The 20,766-nt window shown below is 39.9% G+C and overlaps 1 protein-coding gene across 1 annotated transcript; it reads left to right on the top strand.

Annotated features, from left to right (window-relative positions):
- Positions 1 to 1,144: 1,144 nt before the first annotated feature.
- On the top strand, positions 1,145 to 19,724 carry WDR31 (WD repeat domain 31). The gene is made up of 9 exons (XM_044661370.1): positions 1,145 to 1,197; positions 1,679 to 1,808; positions 4,183 to 4,257; positions 9,014 to 9,158; positions 9,263 to 9,363; positions 11,965 to 12,032; positions 13,670 to 13,811; positions 14,768 to 14,930; positions 19,564 to 19,724. The coding sequence occupies exons 1-9, from the start codon at positions 1,151 to 1,153 to the stop codon at positions 19,722 to 19,724; spliced, it is 1,032 nt and encodes a 343-aa protein (XP_044517305.1). The 5' UTR covers positions 1,145 to 1,150.
- Positions 19,725 to 20,766: the final 1,042 nt, after the last annotated feature.

Here is a 20,766-nt window from a genome sequence, read left to right as displayed (position 1 = left end):
TAAGCTCATAGAGAACAGGTACAATCAGTTTCACTATTATTGGACAGAAATGGCACCATGCATGCTATATGAAATTTCTTTAATAAATTCTACAAGGAAAATAGGGTTAAGGACAAAATGCTCAAAAATTGGTTGCTAATACATTAAAAAAAAGAAAGGAACTTAAAACAACACTATTTTGTTCATGTTAAATAATTTAATTAAATAAATTACATGTAAATACTATAATAGTGGCCACTTCCATGGGCTTCTGTTTAAACTCCCTTTATGCCTTCCCCACCCCTTGGAGGGCCATGCAAGGAGCAAGTCAGGGTCTCTGTCTAAGATTATGTCAGAAGAAGTGGTGTGGACCAGCCCTTCTTCACCCACAGCCTTTTCTGCACGAGTACAAAAAATATGGCACTTTACTGTGACAGAGACCTAAATTTTACTCAAAAAAGTGGACTTTGGAAGGATTGCCACTTGTGAATTATTGTGAAATGATGCCGTCTTCTGCATTCTCAATCATTCTTACTGAAGAAATTGGGCAGAGGCAAACTCAAAATTTGCATTATGTTCAAAATGTTTCCTAATATATCAGCTGCACTGAAATAAATTTGCTTTTTTTTTAAACCCTTACCTTCCTGTCTTAGAATCTATTGGTTCCAAGACAGAGGAGCAGGAAGGGCTAGGCATTTAGGGTTAAGTGATTTGTCCAGGGTCAGTCACCCTGCTAGGAAATGCCCAAGGTCAGATTTGAACCTAGTACCACTCATCTTCAGCCCTGGTGCTCTATCCACTGAGCCATCTAGCTGCCACCCAATTTGCATCTTCAAAACAGGCATTTTAACAAAACTGATTATATTGTTTCATCCTTTGTACTTCATCCCCATAGTTCCTGGAATATAATAGATACTTAAATATTTATTAGTCATTCATTCTGTCATTGATGTGGAAAAAGAATCAAAAGGCACTATAACCCTTTGTAACAAACCTAGATGCCCAGTAGTGAGCCTTCTGACCATCTACTCTTATTTCTTTATCACTGGTGGAATTATTTTATAATATCCAGGTGACATAATTTCTATTTATTTCCAGGGATGCTGGCTCAAGGATATCAACAGTGGCATGCTGTATTGACACAGGTGTTGACTGAGTGTACTTTGCAACCATGGGGAAGCTCCATAGCAAAATCAAACACAACACCTACAAATACAGGTACAGTGTGATCTTGCCCTAACTCTATAAACGTTCCAGCCCAGAGCCACATCACCCTTTCATTAAACAAAAGAATTTAGAGAGGATGGACAGTGAGGCTGAATTACCATCCTTTGAAGGACTGACTGGTGTGTTTCCACTGAGGTAGAAATGTCCTGTAAGTCTGACATAGCTAGTGCCTATTTCTAAGCCAGTAGAACTTGCAAATGTTTGTGGGAAATTGTCTGAGGGTTAATAAGTTTCTCTTTATTCAGCTTCTCTGGGCATTTACAGAGTAATAACAATTCCCAGTTGCTAGCAAGCCTTTTAGTGTCTGACTGCCCCCAAGATTTTTGGTGCTTCAGTACTCCTATATTAGTTGGTCTGGGATCCCCACCCCATCTTGGACCATTCCTTTCCCCGTGCTACTCCCTTAGTCTCAGTAGCTTCTTCCTCTGTCCTGAAATTTTTCACCCTGTTATTTGAATCCCCTCTCTGCCAGAACTGAAGGATACCTGGAAGAGAATAGTTCTATTAAAGTGGTCCAGGAATACAAACCAGCTCACACTGATGCTGTCAGCTCTATTACTGCTCTGAATTCAGCTATTTGTGTTTCAGGAGGAAAAGATAAGGTAAACATAACTGCACTAATTGTAACAAGACTGAGACTGAGATTAAATCTAGTTAATAATCTGAAAATTAGAATTTAAAAGTTTAGGATTAGAAGTGGGGGGGCTGTGTGATCCTGGGCAAGTCACTTGACCCCCATTGCCCACCCTTACCACTCTTCCACCTATGAGCCAATACACAGAAGTTAAGGGTTTAAAAAAAAAAACACAAGAAGTGGGGGGGAGGGGGGAAGAGTACAACTACATGGCTCAGTAGTTCTTGGGTTCAAATCTGGCTGCTGACACTTCCTAGCTGTGTGACCCAGGGCAAGTTATTTAACCTCAATGCCTAGCTATTACCACTCTTCTGCCTTAGAAACAGTACATATCATTATTGGTTTTATGACAGAAGGTAAAGGTTTAAAAAATAATTTTTAAACAAGTAGCCGTAATTGGCTGTTCTAGATTTAGGAACCACTGATTAACTAAACTAGATTATTCAACCTGTTCTATATTAATAGTCTTCTTTCCCTCTTGGGAAGTATATTTACACCTTTTTCTAGAACTCCCCTGGGACCATTACTTCTTTTTGCTTGTGACTGCTTTGTTTCCATAGTTTTTGCTATTTTCTAATGCACATAACTACTTTATTAATAGACATTCAACCTGTACACACATACAACCATTGTAGCATAAGTGATTGACTACTACTCTTAAACAATGAATGGAGGACAGTTGTCCTTAGCAACTTAATTTTACTTTTTCTTAAAAGCCCAGTGAACTTCCAGAGGGACCTGGATTCACATATGGCCTCAGATACTTTCTAGCTTTGTGACCCCAAGCAAATCATTTAATCCCACCGGATTGCTTAGTCCAGTGATGGTGAGCCTTTTAGAGATGGAGTGCTGGGCCCCATTCCCCACCCCTAGAGGCTGAGTGCCCTGCCCCCCACTTACACCCTAGACGGCGGAGGGAGGAAGTGCTCCCATTGGTCTGCTGGTTAGGGGGTCAGATGATGAGAGGCAGATGTGGAGAGGAGGAAGAGAGTGACCCAAACACTCTGCTCCCTCTAGCTCTGTTCCCCTCCAACTATGTGCTAAGCTATGAGCTAGGCTCCCTTCACACCTAGCACCTCTACAACCCCACCACTGGAATTGTCTTTACCACAGACTCAACAGACTGCTGACTGCTCTGCTCCCTCAGGCAGCATGTGAGCCCCTCCCCCAGCATCTTACCCCAGACGGGGAAGGGATTGGCTGCTGGGCAGAGGGGTGAGGGAAGTGAGGACTGTCCTCAGGCACATGGCGAGGGAGAGGGGAATAGCTCTGCCCCAAGTCCCTCAGGCTTTCTAATAAGAAATTCTGGCATGTGTCTGTAGGCATGCCCACAGAGAGGGCTCTGCATGCCCTTTTTGGCATGATTACCATAGGTTCACCACCACGGACTTAGTCCTTGCCACTCTTCTGTCTTAGAATTGATACTAAGACAGAAGTTAGAGTTTAGGAAAAATAAAGTTCAATGAACAATTTTTCTGGAAAACAATGTGGGCTTTTTCAAGAAAAGTAACTAAATTGTTTATATCTTTTGACCTTCTGAGTATATGCCCTCAGAAGGATAAAGTTAGAAAGAAAAATATGCATTGAACCATTTTGCTTTGTATCAGCAAAGAAGTTGATCCAAAGGAGGGGCCCATTCATTAGGGAATGGCTGAACAAACTGGGGTCTACAGATATGATATAGTGTTATTGTTTAGGAAAAAATTATGAATTTGAAGAACTAGGACAGAAATATACATAACAACTACAGTAAAATAAATGAAAAGAACAATAAAAGGAAGCTATACCCTAATAATTACAATACCCAATCTCAGTTTTAGATAACTGTGGCAGAGAAGTGAGAGACTATAGAGTTCAGAATGTTATATACATCATTAAACATGATCATTATTTTGTTTATTTTTGCTTTTTATGAAGGAGATTCAATATCAGGTAGGAATGAGGGGGCGAGTATATCCATAATAAACCAGAATGTGAAAACAAGACATGTCAGTAATTTTCTTTAAGACCAATGCATTAAACCTCAACTTCTGTAAATACTTTTGAATTTACTTTATTAGATCTTTATATTTGAGCTTAGCCTCTACAGAGAGAAGAGATGAATAGGAGATCATAATGAAGGTGATGAAAGGACAGCGAAATAAATTAAATGGAATCAGTCAGGGTGATATGATGTGCCAAAGGAAAGGATGAAACCACTCACAGTGTAGAGGTATGAGGTTGAAGGATACTGAGAAGAAGTAATGCAAGGGCAGGGGCTGGAGGCCTGTGAACTATAGTTATATTCATTTGAACTAAAATATTGTGGTCAAGGTAAATATTTCTAACCACTCTCTCTGCAGATGGTTGTAGCCTACAACTGGAAATCTGGAGATTTACTGAAAAAATTCAAAGGACATGAAGGGGAAATCACCAAGGTATATTCAGTTTCAACATTTAAAAATACCCACTATGTACAAGATGCTATCTGGACTCTGAGGAGACAAAGGCAAAAACCAAACCATCTCTGTCTCCAAAGTATTTGCAATTTATATTCTCCTGGGGGACATGCACTATATACCCAAATAAATAAAGACAGAAAATAATTTTTAAGATGGAGAGAGAGAGCACTATCAGCTGAGGGGATCAGAAAAAGAAGTTGGATCTGAGCCATGCTTTGAAGAATGCTCAGCAGAGGGAAGGAGGCAGGGAATATATGTTAGACATATGAACAACCCCCTGGCAGAGGCACAAATGCGAAGGAAGAGGCAAAAGATGGAATGTTGTATAGAGCAAATAGCTAGCAGGCCCCATTTGACCAGAGTAGAGTCTTTGAAAGGAAGTAATGGAAAGTAAGACTGGAGAGGCAGGCAGGGACCATATAAAAGGCTTTAAATACCAGCCTGAGGATTTTTGCATTTTATCCTATAGGTTATAATTAGGAAGCAGATGAAGATTTTTTAAATTTAAAAGTTTTTTCCAATTACATATAAAAACAAATTTTAACCTTCATTGTTTACAATTTTGAGTTCTAAATTTTCTCACACCTTCCCCCCCCCCAACCCTGACAAATGAAGATTTTCACCTAGGAGAGTGATATATGTGGTCAGATGTTTTATGAATATCAATTTGGCAGCTGTGTGGAGACTGGATTAGAGAAGAGATAACAGAAGCAGGGGGACCAGTGAACTATTAAAATAGTCCAGGTGGGTGGTGATGAATTGTCATTGTATATGAGAGTTTGTCCAAACTCAGCCAAAAACAAAATACCTGAACTAATAGAAGATTAGTTAGTACTAGAGAATTAGTAGGTCCATATTACTTGTAGTCATTTGTCATTTAAAGTTCCTTATAACCTGTCTCCAACCAACCATTCCAGTCTTATTATATATTACTTCTCTTCACTCCACTATCCAGTCAAAACACCATCTTAGTGTTCCTGCCCCATGACATGTCCTTTCTTATCTCCATGCCTTTCTATGGCTCTCCCCAATTCCTGCAAGTATACCAGCCTTTTTTACTTTCTACTTTTAGAATCTGTTTTTCTTCTAAACGTTCTCCTAAGTACCACCTTCTTTCTTGATTCCTCCAGCTGCTAGTACCTCTCCCTACAAATGACCTTGTATTTATTTATTGTGTATACATTTAAATGTATGTATATCTATATCTAAATCTATATCCCTTTCCCACATCTGTATATGTGGTTTCTCCAATAGGATATAAGCTCCTAGAGAACAAGGGCTGTTTAGGGTTTTTTTTTATATCTCCATGATCCAGGACAATGCCTGATATATCATGGGTACCTAATAAATGTTTATTGGCATTTATTTGCAGCTAAGTGGTCCAGTGGATAGAGTGCTGGGCAAAAGTCAGAGATCAAATCCAACCTCAGACACTAGTTGTGTAACCCTGGACAAATCACTTAATTTCTGTCTACCTCAGTGTCCTCATCTCTAAAATGGAGATCTCCAGAGTTATCGTGAGAGACAAATGGAATTATATTTGTAAAGCACTTAGCACAGTGCCTGGCACTTAATAAATGCTAATTCTCAGCCCTCCACTTAATTGATTGTTTAATCATAATGGAAGATTCTAAATTTGTTGATACAGTGAGTCCCTTTTCCAGGAACAGAAGAGCATAGTACTCATCCCATTATTTTTGCTAAGTATAAAACATTTGACTTCTGTTTGTATTCATAGTAGCTCAGGTGATGGGCAAGAGAGAACAGAGCCAACTCTCTCTCAAATCAAAGTACAGAGGAAATTCTTCCTGAATCAGCTGACATTATTCACATGGTCACAGAGTTTTAATTTTAAATTTTAATTTTAAAAATGAGAACAATACAAGAGATGTCTAAAAGCATCATACAATAAAGTAAATAAGAGAGCATAAAAACAGAAAGTTTCACAAAGTAGGTAGGATTTCAGATGCATCTGGATGGATTGGTAGGATCTCAGCAGGCAGAGAGATAGGGAGCAATGTCAACAAAGATACAGAGACAGGGAATAAAACTGACCCTCTGGTCTCTTAACAAGTTCCCAGTTTATCTCTTAGGAGTTTGATATTCTGTTGGCACAAATATCAATTCCTCTATGTGTTCTCATCTTGTACAATTCTTGCTCATGTTCCCTGTCCCCATCCAAGTCTGCAGTAAACCATAAAAGACCTTCCTCCAGAACTTTTTTTTTTTTTAACATTTCATGGACATTGCTATAGCAACTCTATTATTCATCTCTTAATGAATTCTGTTTTTCATCTGTTATCTTTCATTCTTGCTTCATAGCCAACATACTTTTCTAATAAAAATATTTCCTTAATGATATACTCCCCTTCTTGGGCATAATTCATTGTAGACTATATGTTATAGGCTACTTATATCAACCTTTTTCCATCTGTGATTTTGATTTCATGGATCAAGAAGATGGGTTTTTGTCTCAAGGAATAGCTTCAGATTAATGAAAACATTTTGCAATTTCCCAGATATAATTTAGTCCTCTCTCTTCTTCCCATTCAGTTCTGTGCCTAGCTCATTATCCAACTGCAGTACTCAGCCAACATACATATGCTGATGAATGATTAATGGCCTGCTCATCCAACTCTGGCTATAAGCATTCTTTGTACACTTTGGGGGGTTTATATGAATTACCAGGCCAATCTCTTTTGAATGATTATGAATCTTATTAAATGTAAACTTTGTGGTATTTTGGGACTTGATGCAATCAGATCAGTTTCATCCGAGGACAGGCATATTTGGAGGGTTTCACTACTCATAGGGGATCCTTCTTATATTTGGCCTTTACATAATCAACATAATCATATCTTCCATGATTGTGGGAAATATCTTTGGGAAGCACATATGCACACACTTATTTGTATATGTGTGTGTATATTAAATGTACATATGCATATATATACATATATGTCCCTGTTTCATGCTTCTTGATATCAATAATCAGAAGATTGTTGGACAGTTATCTCTATGTTTTCATCAATCAGAAATCTTAATAGGGTTTTAAGTGTGCAAAGGAAATGCCTTGTTAGAGGAGACCCTTTAAGGCTGTGTTTTGTTACCATGTTGAACGTTTTTCATAACCAACAACCAACACAGTGGGATCTTATTCTCTGCACCTCTCAATTAACTATGATTGTGAAGGATTAGATGGCAATTATCTGTGAAAATATTTCAGTTTCCATATCATTTTTTCTTTAAGAACAAATTAGTTACATGTATAGATTATCCATATCAAGATTTTTAAAATAAGAAGATAGGCTTAATGGAAAAATAGTTGCTGACTACCTTTAGGGAGACAGCGATAAAATCAAAGACTTCTTCCCTTGGCATCTTTTCCTACATTAGATGTAAGGCAACTTTTTGCCTTTACTTTAAGCACGGGACAGTGACCTTTCCCTCTTGACTTAGTTTTGTTCCTATTTTTTTCCCCCTTCCCCTCATTCTTATGTCTAGTCAAATTGGCCTCTTCATTTTGTTCACACACTACATCACATCCCCATGATCTTGTGCAGGCTTTTTCCCATTCCTGGAAGGTAGTCCCTCCTCCTCTCTTCCTCTTCCTCTGCTTCATTTCCTTTCAGCTCAAGCACCACCTCTTTCACAAAACCTTTCCTGATTCCCCTCACCTGCCTTGATGAAATGTAAGTTTCCTAAGGGCAAAGACTTTTTTCTTTTTGTCTTTGTATGTCCAGAGCTTCATACAATGCCTGCATTGAGTAGGTACTTAATAAATGTTTATTGCTTGATTGAGGTAGGGGGGAAACAGATGACCAGCCTGAATACTACATCAGAACCCATGAAATGTTAGACATCCTGTATTATGATGGAGCCATGTACACACTTTCTTATTTCCAGTCCTGGGTCCATTCATTTCTGTCTGCCATGAATACAGCATCATGAAACAATTCTGCTGTTTCTCTCATAGTTCTAGGGAGCAATTGCTTGTGCCCCAACACCTCGATCTACAGCTGCAGTCCTTCAGAACAAATAGTTTCAAGGGAGGCCTCCAACACATTAGGTAGATACTCTTCTAAGTATATAGGACAAGCCTTGTACAGAATTAAAAAGCATGAATGAGAGTTCAGTTCCATCAGTGGAGGCAGGAGTTCCTATGAGGTTTATACATGCTTCAAAGTGTTAAAGTATCATTTTCTCCTATATTATCAGTTATAAGCCAAGAGGACCATTCGTTACATTAATGTTTATAGATGATCTAAAAACTGTCTAAAAACTTTATCGCCCTCTGCCCTTAGCATACTCTGCCCCCATCGCTGGAGAGATGGAAGGGGTCATAGAGCACTGAAGCTCCTTTTGTATTTCTGTATTTGTATTTAGTATTTATATTTGTTTCTTGGGTTGCTGTGGCCAAAGCATTCATCACCAGGCATCTGGATTTTTTTCCCCCATATTTTAGTTATTCCTTGGACACTCATGTAGCCTGTCCCTGGGACCCTTTTTAAAACCTTCCCAGTTTTGAAGAACCTCCAAGAGATTAGCTTGACCTTCAAGAACCAATGATCACCACCTTGCTACAATCAGGAATATCAGTAGGATTTTTATAGGAAAAGTTAAGGTGTTCTACTTTTAATAAGAGAATCATGCACATAGCTTTCTTCTCTTTTTGAAATTCAGTCTATCCCGGACATAAAACTATGGATTTTTTGCCTCATTTTCTAAACAGGTAGCCTGTGTTTTAGGATCAAACCAATTTTTCAGTGCATCTCGTGACAAGACAGCAATAATGTGGGAGTTAAATGGAAATTCACAACCAACACAACAGTTTCCAGGCCATGATATGGTTGTTACTGGATTAGCTGTGAGTCCAGGTGAAGCCTATATCAAACCTATTTCTAACCTGCAGAGCTTTTCCTATGAGAGTACTTTTCCTAAATTCCATTTCAAATTATGATCTTTTCAAAACCATTTATAGATTCTTCACAGATATGTACTGGTTCTCGGGACAATACACTGTGCCTGTGGGATGTAAGCACTGGAGAACGTCTTCAAAGGGTTACCATTTCAAGAAACCTGGTAAGAAATTGGTAAAAAATCCATGTCTGTAATAGGCAGCATGATGCAGAGGCAAGAACATACCAGATAGGAGGTCGGTGGGTCTCTGGGGCCTAGTCCTAGCTCTGCTAACTAGCTGTGTGATACTGAACAAAAAAACTTCATCTTTCTGGGCCTAATTTTCCTTTTTTTTTAATCAAATGAAGGATTAAAAATGAAAACATCTAAGATAGGGGCCACTAGATGGCTTAGTGATGGCAAATCTATGGCACACATGCCAAAGACGGTATGCAGAGACCTCTCTGTGGGTCTTCTGCCAGAGTTAGTCACTGGAAAGGCCAAGAGATTCAGTGGAGCTACTCCCCTCCCCCTTTCCACCATGCCTCCCTGCCCTTCTGCCTAGCAGCTCAATGGAAGCACTTACTCCCTCCCCTGGGTGGAGCACCTGAGCCACTCCCTTTCTATCAACCCTGTCTGGGATAAGGCAGTGGTAGGGGGAAGGTGGGGGGAAGGGATGGCCCCTAGTCTAGGGGGCAGAGCACGTCACACAGTGTCTAAAAGGTTTATCATCACAGGCTTAATAGATAGAGCTCGGAGTCAAGGGGATCTGGGTTCAAATATGACCTCAGACATTTCCTAGCTGTATGATTCTGGGCAAGTCACTTAACCCCAGTTGCCTAGTCCTTACAGCTCTTTTGTCTTAGATGGTTAATTGTATCAGTTCTAAGAAAGAAAGCAAGGGTTTAAAAAAAAAGAAAATCTCAAAGGTTTCTTCCAGCACTAACAGAAATCTCTAAGGTTCCTTCTAGCCCTAACAGTAATGTTTCCATGATTCTACATAATAATGATAGCTGACATTTATGTAGCATTTAAGGTTTACAAAACACCCTACATACCTTCTTATTTAATATAGTAATGCATTGACTTTAAAAGCTTTCATCATTCCTGACTTTATGAATCTGGTATATACAGAAGATTATCCAAAGGAAGTAACTCCTGCCTTTACTTAGATGGATGGATTCATTATTTCCTGATTATAAAGACTAGATCAATGATGATGAACCTTTTAGAGACTATGTGCCCAAACTGCACCCTCATGCCACATGTGAGCCACTCCTTTACCCCAGACAGGGAAGGAAGGAAGTGCTCCCATTGGGCTGCTTGGCAGAGGAGCGAATGATGAGAGAAATGTCCTCAGGAGCAAATGGAGATGGGGAGGGGAGCAGGTCTCTCTGGCATGCATGCCATAGGTTCACCAACAACAGGACTAGGTTATAAGGGAAAATCCACTGACCTATTGTTCTCTCCTTTACAGAAAGAACTGTTAATTTTGAAAACTATCATATGCCCAAACCAGCAGGGGGCCACATTAGTAATGAGAAAAGAGAATTCTGGCTTCCCTTGGATTGAGTCCTCAGAGATGTAGTAAGTTTGGCCATGGGTTTATTCATTTGGCCTTCCAGACTCCCCTTCTGATCATCTGGGCATAGGTTTAAGACATTGCATTTTTTGCATTAAGAACTGCCCATAAGACAGAGGGCCAGATAACATGGATCATCAGACAATATCTAATATGAAAACAAACCAAGAAAAGAAGAAGAAAAAACCCTGGGATGGGAGGGAACAGATGACAGGAGAGAAATAGGGTGACTTTGCTAACTAGTCACAGTCAGATTACAATCAGGAATAGTTTCTAGTGTGACCTCTGGTTGATCCTCATAAGGAAGGATTTGAAGGCAGGGAAAGAGGCTTGTCAAACAGGTAGTGGAAAATTGTTACAGTCCTATAAATGGCAGAGACTGTATAAATGCCTGCATCCATTTGTTGGTTTTTACAAAGTAATCAGAAAATTTTATTTTAGTGCCTGACATAGGGCCTTTCCTGAGATGTTTGAATTACTTTCATTCTCTTTCCCAAATTCTGAAATTAATTGTGTAGGAGAGATTAAGATACAGAGAGGAATAAATGAATAGTTAATACATAGAAGATGCTTGGAAAATGTTTTTTTATTGATGCTGGATTAAAGAAGATGATGTAGGCTACAAATTTTACAGTTTCTTAAAAGTACATTTGCTAGCTCTTAGATCTTTGAGAAATTTATTATATTATTAATATTATTATTTGTTGTTTAGTCATTTTAATCCTATCTCACTCTTCATGACCCTATTTGAGTTTTGTTTTTTTTTTGGCAGATACTGCAGAGGTTTGCCATTTCATTCTTCAGCTCACTTTACAGATAAGAAAACTAAGGCATACAGTTAAGTGACTTGCTCAGAGTCACACCACTAATAAGTGTCTAAGGCCAAATTTCAACTCAGGAAGATGATCCTAACTGCTGGCCTGGTACCAGCTAACTGCCTACACACACATAAAAATAATATATGGATGTTATATAATATAGTAATATATAATATATAAAAATAAAATATATAATAGAATATAACAACATGAGAATAATATTATTGTGATACAATAGTTATTACACACATTATTAAAAATATTGTTATAATTATCTATTTTCTGTGGAAGTGATTTGCTTGAAACTATGGAGAGATTATGAGAGAGATTAGGGAGTTTGATAGGGTTTTTCTTTGAAGTTTTTTAAAAGTTCATTTTTTCCAGGTCACTCATCTGTGCTGGATCCCTAGAGAACCACTTATTCTCCAGACCTCCGAAGATAAAATCGTCAGGTGGGATTGCTGATGGAGTAGAGATCTGTAGAGCTCACCTTGATAGTTTTTGGAATAGAGCCTCTGGGTACATGCTTATATGACTTGATTCTTGTCCTTTATTGTTAGCTTCATTCTTCCGCTGAACCTTCTGGCTCCTTGAAAGTTCATATCTGGGGGGCAGCTGGGTAGCTCAGTGGATTGAGAGCCAGGCCTAGAGATGGGAGGTCCTAGGTTCAAATCCAGCCTCAGACACTTCCCAGCTGTGTGACCCTGGGCAAGTCACTTGACCCCCATTGCCTACCCTTACTTACCACTCTTCTGCCTTGGAGCCAATATACAGTATTGACTCAAAGATGGAAGGTAAGGGTTTAAAAAAAAAAAAGTTCATATTTGGCCCCATGTAGTCTGCAACCATGTCCCCATGATTAGAGGAGCTTGTCTTTGCTTGATCTCTTCTTTATTTCTCCACTTAGCTGCCTAATACATCTTTATGACTATACCCTTTAACCCCTAACAAAAAGCCCTATTTTTAGCTTCATATTTCTTCTTTTTTGGCAACTGAGTGGCACAGTAGACAGACTTCTGGGCCTGAATTCAGGAAGACTTGTCAAGTCACTTAACCTCTCTCTGCCTCAGTTTGCTCAACTATAAAATGGAGATAATAATAGCATCTAATTCCTAGGGTTGTTGTGATGATCAAATGAGATAATACTTATAAGGTGATTAGCATAATGCTGGGCACATAATAGGCATTTATAGCTTATTCCCTTCTTTCCCTTTAGGTGCAGAGATCACTATTATTACTAAAATAGTTTTGTTGTTGTTGTTGTTTAAACCCTTACCTTCTGTCTTGGAGTCAATACTGTATATTGGCTCCAAGGCAGCAGAGTGGTAAGGGCTAGGCAATGGGGGTCAAGTGACTTGCCCAGGGTCACACAGCTGGGAAGTGTCTGAGGGCAGATTTGAACTCAGGACCTCTTGTCTCTAGGCCTGGCTTTCAATCTACTGAGCTACCCAGCTGTCCCCAATAAAATAGTTTAGAAAGGAGGTGGGGTGGAAAAGGTATTGCTTTTAAGTGTGGAGCAGAGTTAAAATTATAATTAATGGAATTAAGAGAATAGTGTATATTCTAACTTGTGGTGGCAAGAACTCTAGATTATAACCTAGATTCCACATAGAAAGTGCCGGAAACCATGCAAGAAGATGAAATGGAAATAATCCCATGAATTGAGACCATGCGTAAATTAGAGACTATCTGTAAATCTTCTGTATCTGACTTTTAGAATAATACCTAGTTCTATTAAAATGATTTCCTTACCACATACAAAAAAGATCTCATGGTTTGATTAGAGCCCAGTCACCAGGCCCAAATTACCTGGAAAAATTAAGTCATTTTATAAATTTTGTCAATTAAATCTTTGAATAGAATATTCCAAGACGTCAGCAACTGCTTTCATTTCTTAGAGCCTCTGCTCCAGCTCTGGAAGCTGGTAGCCAGCTCTGTTCCAGGGAACCTTGTCTCCTAGACAACGCAGAACATTCCATTCTGTTCTGGTCTTGCAGCAAAGAGCCAGAGATTTTATGCTTGCAGATTCTCTCATGTAGGTATATTGTAAATGTTTAACCTACTTCATTAGCATTCCTTTCCATTTCAGAATTTGGGACAGTCGAGGGTTGCAAGTGGCTCATAGATTTCCTATAAAGCAGCATATTCAGACCTATTGTGATGTCAGTCCAGATGGTTATAACTGCATTTCCTGTAGCAGTGGCTTTGAAGGGGAAGGCTGTGAAGCAACGGTAAGAGATTATACAGAAAAAAAATATTAAAAAGTGACTCCTGCAACGTGACAGCTCTTCAGATAGTGAAAACATGGCATCTTGAGCCCCTTCTACACACTATAAGCATACTCACTCTCCCAACTATTTCTTAAAGGACATGGTAGCTAAACCTTTCACCATCTTGGTCTCACTGCTCTGAAAGTGTCTTAGTTATTAGTATACCCCTTCCTCCAACCAAGCTGACTAACACCCAGGCCAGGGGGAGGGAGGGGCCTATTGCCTCCCTTATTCTAGACATTATATATACTTCTTAAAATGTTTTTTAATCCTTAATTTCTATATTAGAATCAATACTAAGTATTATTTCTAAGATAGAAGAATGTTATGGGTTAGGCAATTGTGGTTAAGTGACTTGCCCAAAGTCATATAGCTAGGAAGTGCCCAAGGCCTGATTTGAACCAAGGACCTCCTGTCTCTAGTCCTGTCTCTCTATCCACTGAGCGTTCTGCCTACCCCAGCATTATATTTCTATACATCATCTGCACAGAGACTAAAAGACAAAGCCAATATGCTTATGTCTTTTACTCATGCTTTATACTTATGGCAGGGACCTCTTACCCACTAACTTCCTTAAGCACCCCATAGAGACCTAGTACATGGCAGCTGGAGGGGTGCTCTGGGCAGCAGGGCCATTTTATGCTCTCCCTGGGCTATAGCTGTCTGTTTGGCAACAATCTCTCCCTTAATAAGAAGAGTTTAAAGTATTCACATCAACAAAACCTATAGAATGCACATTCCTTATACAATATTCATGAATGGCCAGTGCCTTGCACATGGTATTCAGTAAGTATTACCCAGTGGAGGGACAAAATGATGGAGGACTGGATGAATGGCCTGAGAAATAAAGCAGATAAGAGACTAGAAGAAAATATGTAAAATGGTTCCTTTTTAAACCTTGTGTCATTATGTTGCAGTTGTGGGATCTACGACAGACTAGAAGTAAAATATGTGAGTATAAAGGACATTTCCAGACAGTGACATCCTGTGTTTTTCTGCCGATTGGGTTAGCTCCAATGCCAGTCATTGCTACCTCCTCATTTGATTCCAAGGTGAAGATTTGGAACAGAGATACTGGAGGTGAGAGACCTACTATACATTTCTCCAAAAGCCCCATGGCAGAAATAATTGCTTCTTTAAAGCATTTAATCATTCTCCTTACACTGGTTTAATGTATCAAATGTATAATTTGATGCCTGCCTCATTAGATGCCTAACTTCCAAGTGATTATAGAGACATACTAAGATCCTGGGAGCACTGTCTCCCTACCCCTTGGTAAAAGCAGTAATAGTGGTATTCTGCAGGTATTATCACTACTGAGTCAGTTAAATAACCTTTTGCATTTTAAATGCATTTTGCATCTACGTACATCAAGTCATATTCCCTACTTACATGTAAAATGTAATACTCAAAATAATAGGGAGCTAGGTGGCTTAGTGGATAATAGAGAGCTAGGCTGGCATCAAGGGGATCTGGATTCAAATTTGGCCTCAGACACTTCCTGGCTGTGTGACCTTGAACAAGACATTTAACCCCCTTACCTAGCTCTTACTATTCTTCTATCTTGGAACTAATACTTAGTCTTGATTCTAAGACTAAGGTATGGTAAGGGTTTAAGCAGACCAAAAAAAAGTGCTCCCCCCTTCACAACAGCAGATCCTGGTAGCATAGTTAACACTTCAGTGCACAAGAGAACCAAAAAGCCAGAGAGAAAAACATTTCGGGAAACATAGTTACTCAGATTAATAGGGGTTAGCACACTCTGTCCTGTATGCTGAGTACATACAGTTATTTAGATTCTATTTAGACGATAACTAGAAAACTTCAAATCCTATTTCTCATACATAAATCATTCAGAATACTTGTTTTTCAGAAGTGGGAGTCAGCTTGACTCTTGGAGCAAAGATTTAAGGGCATGAGGCAAAATTGTAGTCAGCCCAAAACGCTGTGAACAGTAATAACCCAGTCAGAGACGAAGGGCAGTCTTCTCATCACATCTTATTTTTCAGCTATGGAAAGGTAACATTAGCATGTGTGAGCTATGAGTGTGAGGGTAGATTTGTCCATTTTGAGTTCATTTTGTAGTGATTATTTGCTCAAATAATCATAGGAAAGGCTAGCAACATTTTTGGATTTGTCCACAAAACTAGATTCAATGACTTTTAAGTGACTGTCTCTCAGCCAACCGGAACAAGGCTCCAAGAAGACCTTTGAGGATGAGAAGCCTCACTTTCTCTCATTACATGGGCTCCCCCAAAAGCAAAGATTCACTCCATGATCTCTTTCAGAGACAAGTCATTAGAAGTCCTCTTAATTTCCCTACAGTTGGCAGTTTTTAGTACATCTTTAGTAAATACTATTTTAGTATTTGATTTAACCTTATTTATTCCAAATTACAAATAATTAGAGTTAGGAGGAACCTTAGAAATGACAGGAGGGCATTGAGGCTCAATGATAAAATGACTTATTCCAAATCAGAGTCATTGATAGAGCCAGAATAAGAACCTGAGTCTTCTCATTCATTCTGTTTTGGAGTTTATAAAAATGTCTTTGCATAGCCTGGCCCTGGTGTTTACAATGCCCTCCCTCCACTCTGCTTCCTAGACTTCTTAGCTTCCCTTAGGGCTCACACCAGGGACTACTTTCTACCTGAAGTCTTTCTTAATGCCTCCAGTTGTTAGGGCTTTTTCCCTCATCAAACTATTTCATATTTGCTTATCTATATGTCCTATGTTTTCGTAGAATATAAGCTTTTTAAATAAAGACACCATTTTGTGTTTTGTTTTGTTTCTTTCCTCAAGATCTAGCATAACACCTTACCAGTGGTCAAATTAACTCCATAAGCATTTACTAAGTGCCTTCTATGTGTCAGGAAATGGGCTAAGTGCTGAGAACACAAAGGCAAAAAATGCTCCTATCCTCAAGTTACTTATAGTCTAATTGGGGGAGACAATATGCAAATAACTGTGGGCAAACAAGATATATACAAGGGTAATTTTTTTTAAACCTTTACTTTCTGTCTTAGAACTGATACAGGTATTGGTTCTGAGACAGAAGAACAGTAAGAGCTAGGCAATTGGAGTTAAGTGACTTAACCAGGGTCACATAGCTAGGAATGATCTGAGGCTAGATTTGAACTCAGGTCCTTCTGACTCTACACCTGGCTGTCTAACCACTGAATCATCTAGCTGCCCCATACAAGGATAATCTTAGCGACAAGGCACTGACATTAAGGAGACCAGAAGAGCCTTCTTTAAAATTTTAGCCAAGACTTAAGGGAACCAGGAGGCAGAGTTGAAGATGGTCACTTTGATAACTGGAGGGCAATCTTCAGGCAGGAAGATCAACCAGAAGGCTATTGCAGTAGTTCAGGTTGGAAAGTGATGAGGACCTGCGCCTGGGTCATAGTGTATCAGAGGAAAGACTCAGCTCTAGAATCCACTGGGCCTAGACTGGCAGTGGAGGAGGATAGAGTGAGTTGAAGATGACACCAAGGCTGTAAGCCTGAGTAACTAGGAGGAGGAGGATGCCTGTGACTGTATTGGAGAAGTTAGGAGAGAAGGTTTGGGGAAAAAGATAATGATTTCAGTCTTAGACATGTTGAGTTTTAGTTATGGGGCTTCCAGTTCAAGATGTCCAGTAGGCAGTTGAAGATGCGGGATTGAAGCTAAAAGAGATAGAACAAATAGACCTGAAATTCATATGCGTAGAAGTGATAATTGAATCTATGGGAGCTGAGGAGATCACCAAGTGAAATAATATGGCAAAAAAAGAGAGGAGGGTCCAGGACCGAACCCTTGGGGACACCCTAGATGTACCATACCTGGCCCAGATGGTGATCCAGCAAAGGATACTGAGAAGGATCAGTTAGACCACTAGGAGAAGAACACTGAGAGAGGAGTATAACGGACTAGAGGTGCATTGAGGAAAAGGAGAGACTAACAAGTGTTAGAGGCTACCAAGAGATCAGTCAAGATAAAGATTGAAAGAAAGGCCTCTGGATTTAGCATTTCAAAGATCTTTCAGCACTTTGGAGAAAGGGGTCTCAAACAATGAATTCAGAAGTCAGATTGCAAAGTTAAAAAGAAAGTAAAAGGAAAGGAGGTGGAGGCACCAATTAGAGACAGCCTTCTCAAGGAATTTAGCCCTGTAAAGGAGATCTAAGATGACAGTCATCAGGGATGCACAAAGCAAGGGAGAGTTTTTGAGGATGGGGAAAACACAGATGCTATTGGTAGGCTATAGAAAAGCAGCCAGGGACAGGGAGAGATTGAGGATGAGTGAAAGAGTAGGGATGATAGGTTGATTTTCTGGAGAAGAGATAAAATGGTATCATTTCTGCATGGAGTGGGTTTGCCTCAGCAAGGAGAAAGGCCACTCTCTGATGGAAGATGATAAAAGAGGCATCTAGGTGATATGAGATGAGTGAGGGAGAAGAGAGAGCTCCTCAGAAATGGCCCAGTTTTTCCCATGAAATAGGCAAGGTTCTTGGCTGAGAGGGTAAGCCATGAGAGAATTGAGGACTGAAAAGGTTTGGGAGAACCACTACAGAGAGTGACTTGATTAGGGAGGCATACCAGGGCTATTTTGATGTAGTGAGGGCCAGATTGAGATGAAAAATGTTGACTGATTCCTTCCAGCTCCATTCAGCATGAGAGCAGGAGCTGAGGCAGCAGATAGTGGAAGAAATCCAAGGCTGGAGCTTGACTGATGACAATAAGAAAGTGAGGGAATTGATAGAAGAACCTGACTAGGGTTGAACTGAGTTCACCAAGGAGTCAGGATGGGGATGAGAGGAGAATGTGGCACTAATACAGGTGTGATGGCCCCGGGGGAAAATGGAGGGCTAGAGGGATTGGAAGTCACAGAGAGAAGAGAGGCCAGGGTAGGGGTCATAAGACAGAGCGAAAGGTAGAACCACAGAAAAGTGATCATTAGTAAAGAAATAATGGTTCCTAAATATAGAAATGGAATGTTTGTGGGGTGATGGCAGGAGCAAGAGTCTGACCTTGCCTTTGTGAGGCTGAAGTGGGGTGGAGAAATAGGTCATGGGAAACAGTGAGAAACCAAATTACATGGATGTTGAAGCCTCCAGGGATGAAGGCAAGTGTTGGAAAGGAGAGAAAGACTGAACTCTACTGATTGAGCTCTTTGAGGAAGGAAGGACAGGGTTCTGGAGGCTGGTAGATAACAGCCACCAAAATCTTGAATGGTAATAGCTGTGTATTAAATGCTTGTCCAATGTATGTTGAGTAAAATAAAGCTTTTTGGTAGCTATCTCATAGGATTGTTGTGAATTAAGTGAAATAATATTTTAAATGCTTTACAAATCTTGAGAAATGTTTGCTAGTATCAATGTGTTATAGTATATTATAGTGTACTATATTATACCCCTATATATTTATGTCCCGTATACCTCATGAAGGATCATGATGTTGTGGATGGAAGGCTAGTTTCCAGGCTAGGTTTGCCTTCCGTCTTAGAATCAATACTGTTTATTGGTTCCCAGGCAGAAGAGTGGCAAGAGCTAGGCAGTGGGGGTTAAGTGACTTGTTCAGGGTCACACAAGCTTCCAGAACTACTTCTGACACACACTGGCATCTTTCTAGTGTTCTAGGCAACTCTCTTAGATTGTAGATTGTAGAAGAGATGTCCATACCTGCATTGTTTGCTCATGTTTCCAAAGAAACTAATGGTTTCTTCCTTTCTCCAGCCTGCCTTTTTACCCTCCCTCTGGATGGATCTGGCCCTTTGACTTCTTTGGCTGTCTGTGACCTCTCCTTCCTACTTTGTGCAAGTTTCAACTCTGGAATTCGCTTACTCAAGATCAATAACATCAAAGGACTGCAGATGCAGGAAGTAGCCAATTTCTGATGCCCATTTTCTTCCTTTATAAAGGGACCTTGGGCAAAAACACATCCTGGAACCTCCTCTCTCAGTGTAAGCCTTTTTTTTCTGTTGTTTCCATGCCACGTAGGAGGACCACGGGACACAGTTAGGAATGATACATAGGTGCTAGCACAGAGGGGGAAACAAGTCCATTGTTTGAAAAACAAGATTGTTTCATTTAGTTGACACAAATCCATGTCAGCTTTGGAATTCTTGAGCCAAACTTCATCTAACAGACTCTGGTTTTAACTCTTTGCCCCACCATCCACAAGTAAGTTTGTTTCTCAAACTGTGACTGCTTTGGTTGTGATAGGTGAGAGGTGGATAGAGACCAAATAAAGAGATTCCCCCTGCCAATGCCAGTCAGTACCTTCTCTGAAACACCATCATAGAAGGCTGTCCAGAGGTTAAGGGACTTGCTCAGGGTCACATAGCCAGGATGAATCAGAGGTAGGACCTAAAATTAGGTCTTTCTGACTTTGAGGCCAGCCTCATACCAAAGGAAGATGTAGTCAGTTAGGAAGGAACAAATAAACATCCTAGGAGCAAAGGTAGAACTTGGTGAAAATTAAAATAGGTCCCCTCAGACATTCAGGGGCCTAATCAGTGCTTTAAACTTGATGGAGCCAAGTCCTGGCTCTTTGAGCTCTTGCCTCTTCCTTTTTTTTTTTTTTTAAATTTATTAATAATCATTTTTAACATGGTTACATGATTCATGCTCCTACTTTCCCCTTCACCCCCCGCACTCCCCCCACCCATGGCCGACACACATTTCCACTGGTTTTGTCATGGGTCCTTGATCAAGACCAATTTCCAAATTGTTGGTGGTTGCATTGGTGTGGTAATTTCGAGTCCACATCCCCAGTCATGTCCACCCCGACCCATGCGTTCAAGCAGTTGCTTTTCTTATGTGTTTCCTCTCCTGCAGTCCCTCCTCTGAATGTGGGTAGCATCTTTACCATAAATCCCTCAGAGCTGTCCTGGGTCATCGCATTGTTGCTGGTACAGAGGTCCATTACATTCAATT

The sequence above is a fragment of the Gracilinanus agilis genome, chromosome 2 (genome assembly GCF_016433145.1).
Source record: "Gracilinanus agilis isolate LMUSP501 chromosome 2, AgileGrace, whole genome shotgun sequence".
Lineage (NCBI taxonomy): Eukaryota > Metazoa > Chordata > Mammalia > Didelphimorphia > Didelphidae > Gracilinanus > Gracilinanus agilis.
The sequence above is the reverse complement of the archived record's forward strand: the minus strand, read 5'-3'. Positions and strand labels throughout refer to the sequence as shown.

Excerpts from the sequence above, each read along its gene's own strand:
- WDR31 (XM_044661370.1), top strand. The coding sequence starts at position 1,151 with ATGGGGAAGCTCCATAGCAAAATCAAACACAACACCTACAAATACAG. Across the intron at positions 1,809-4,182 it reads TTTCAGGAGGAAAAGATAAG|ATGGTTGTAGCCTACAACTG; the intron begins GTAAACATAACT and ends CTCTCTCTGCAG. Across the intron at positions 14,931-19,563 it reads TTGGAACAGAGATACTGGAG|CCTGCCTTTTTACCCTCCCT; the intron begins GTGAGAGACCTA and ends TCCTTTCTCCAG.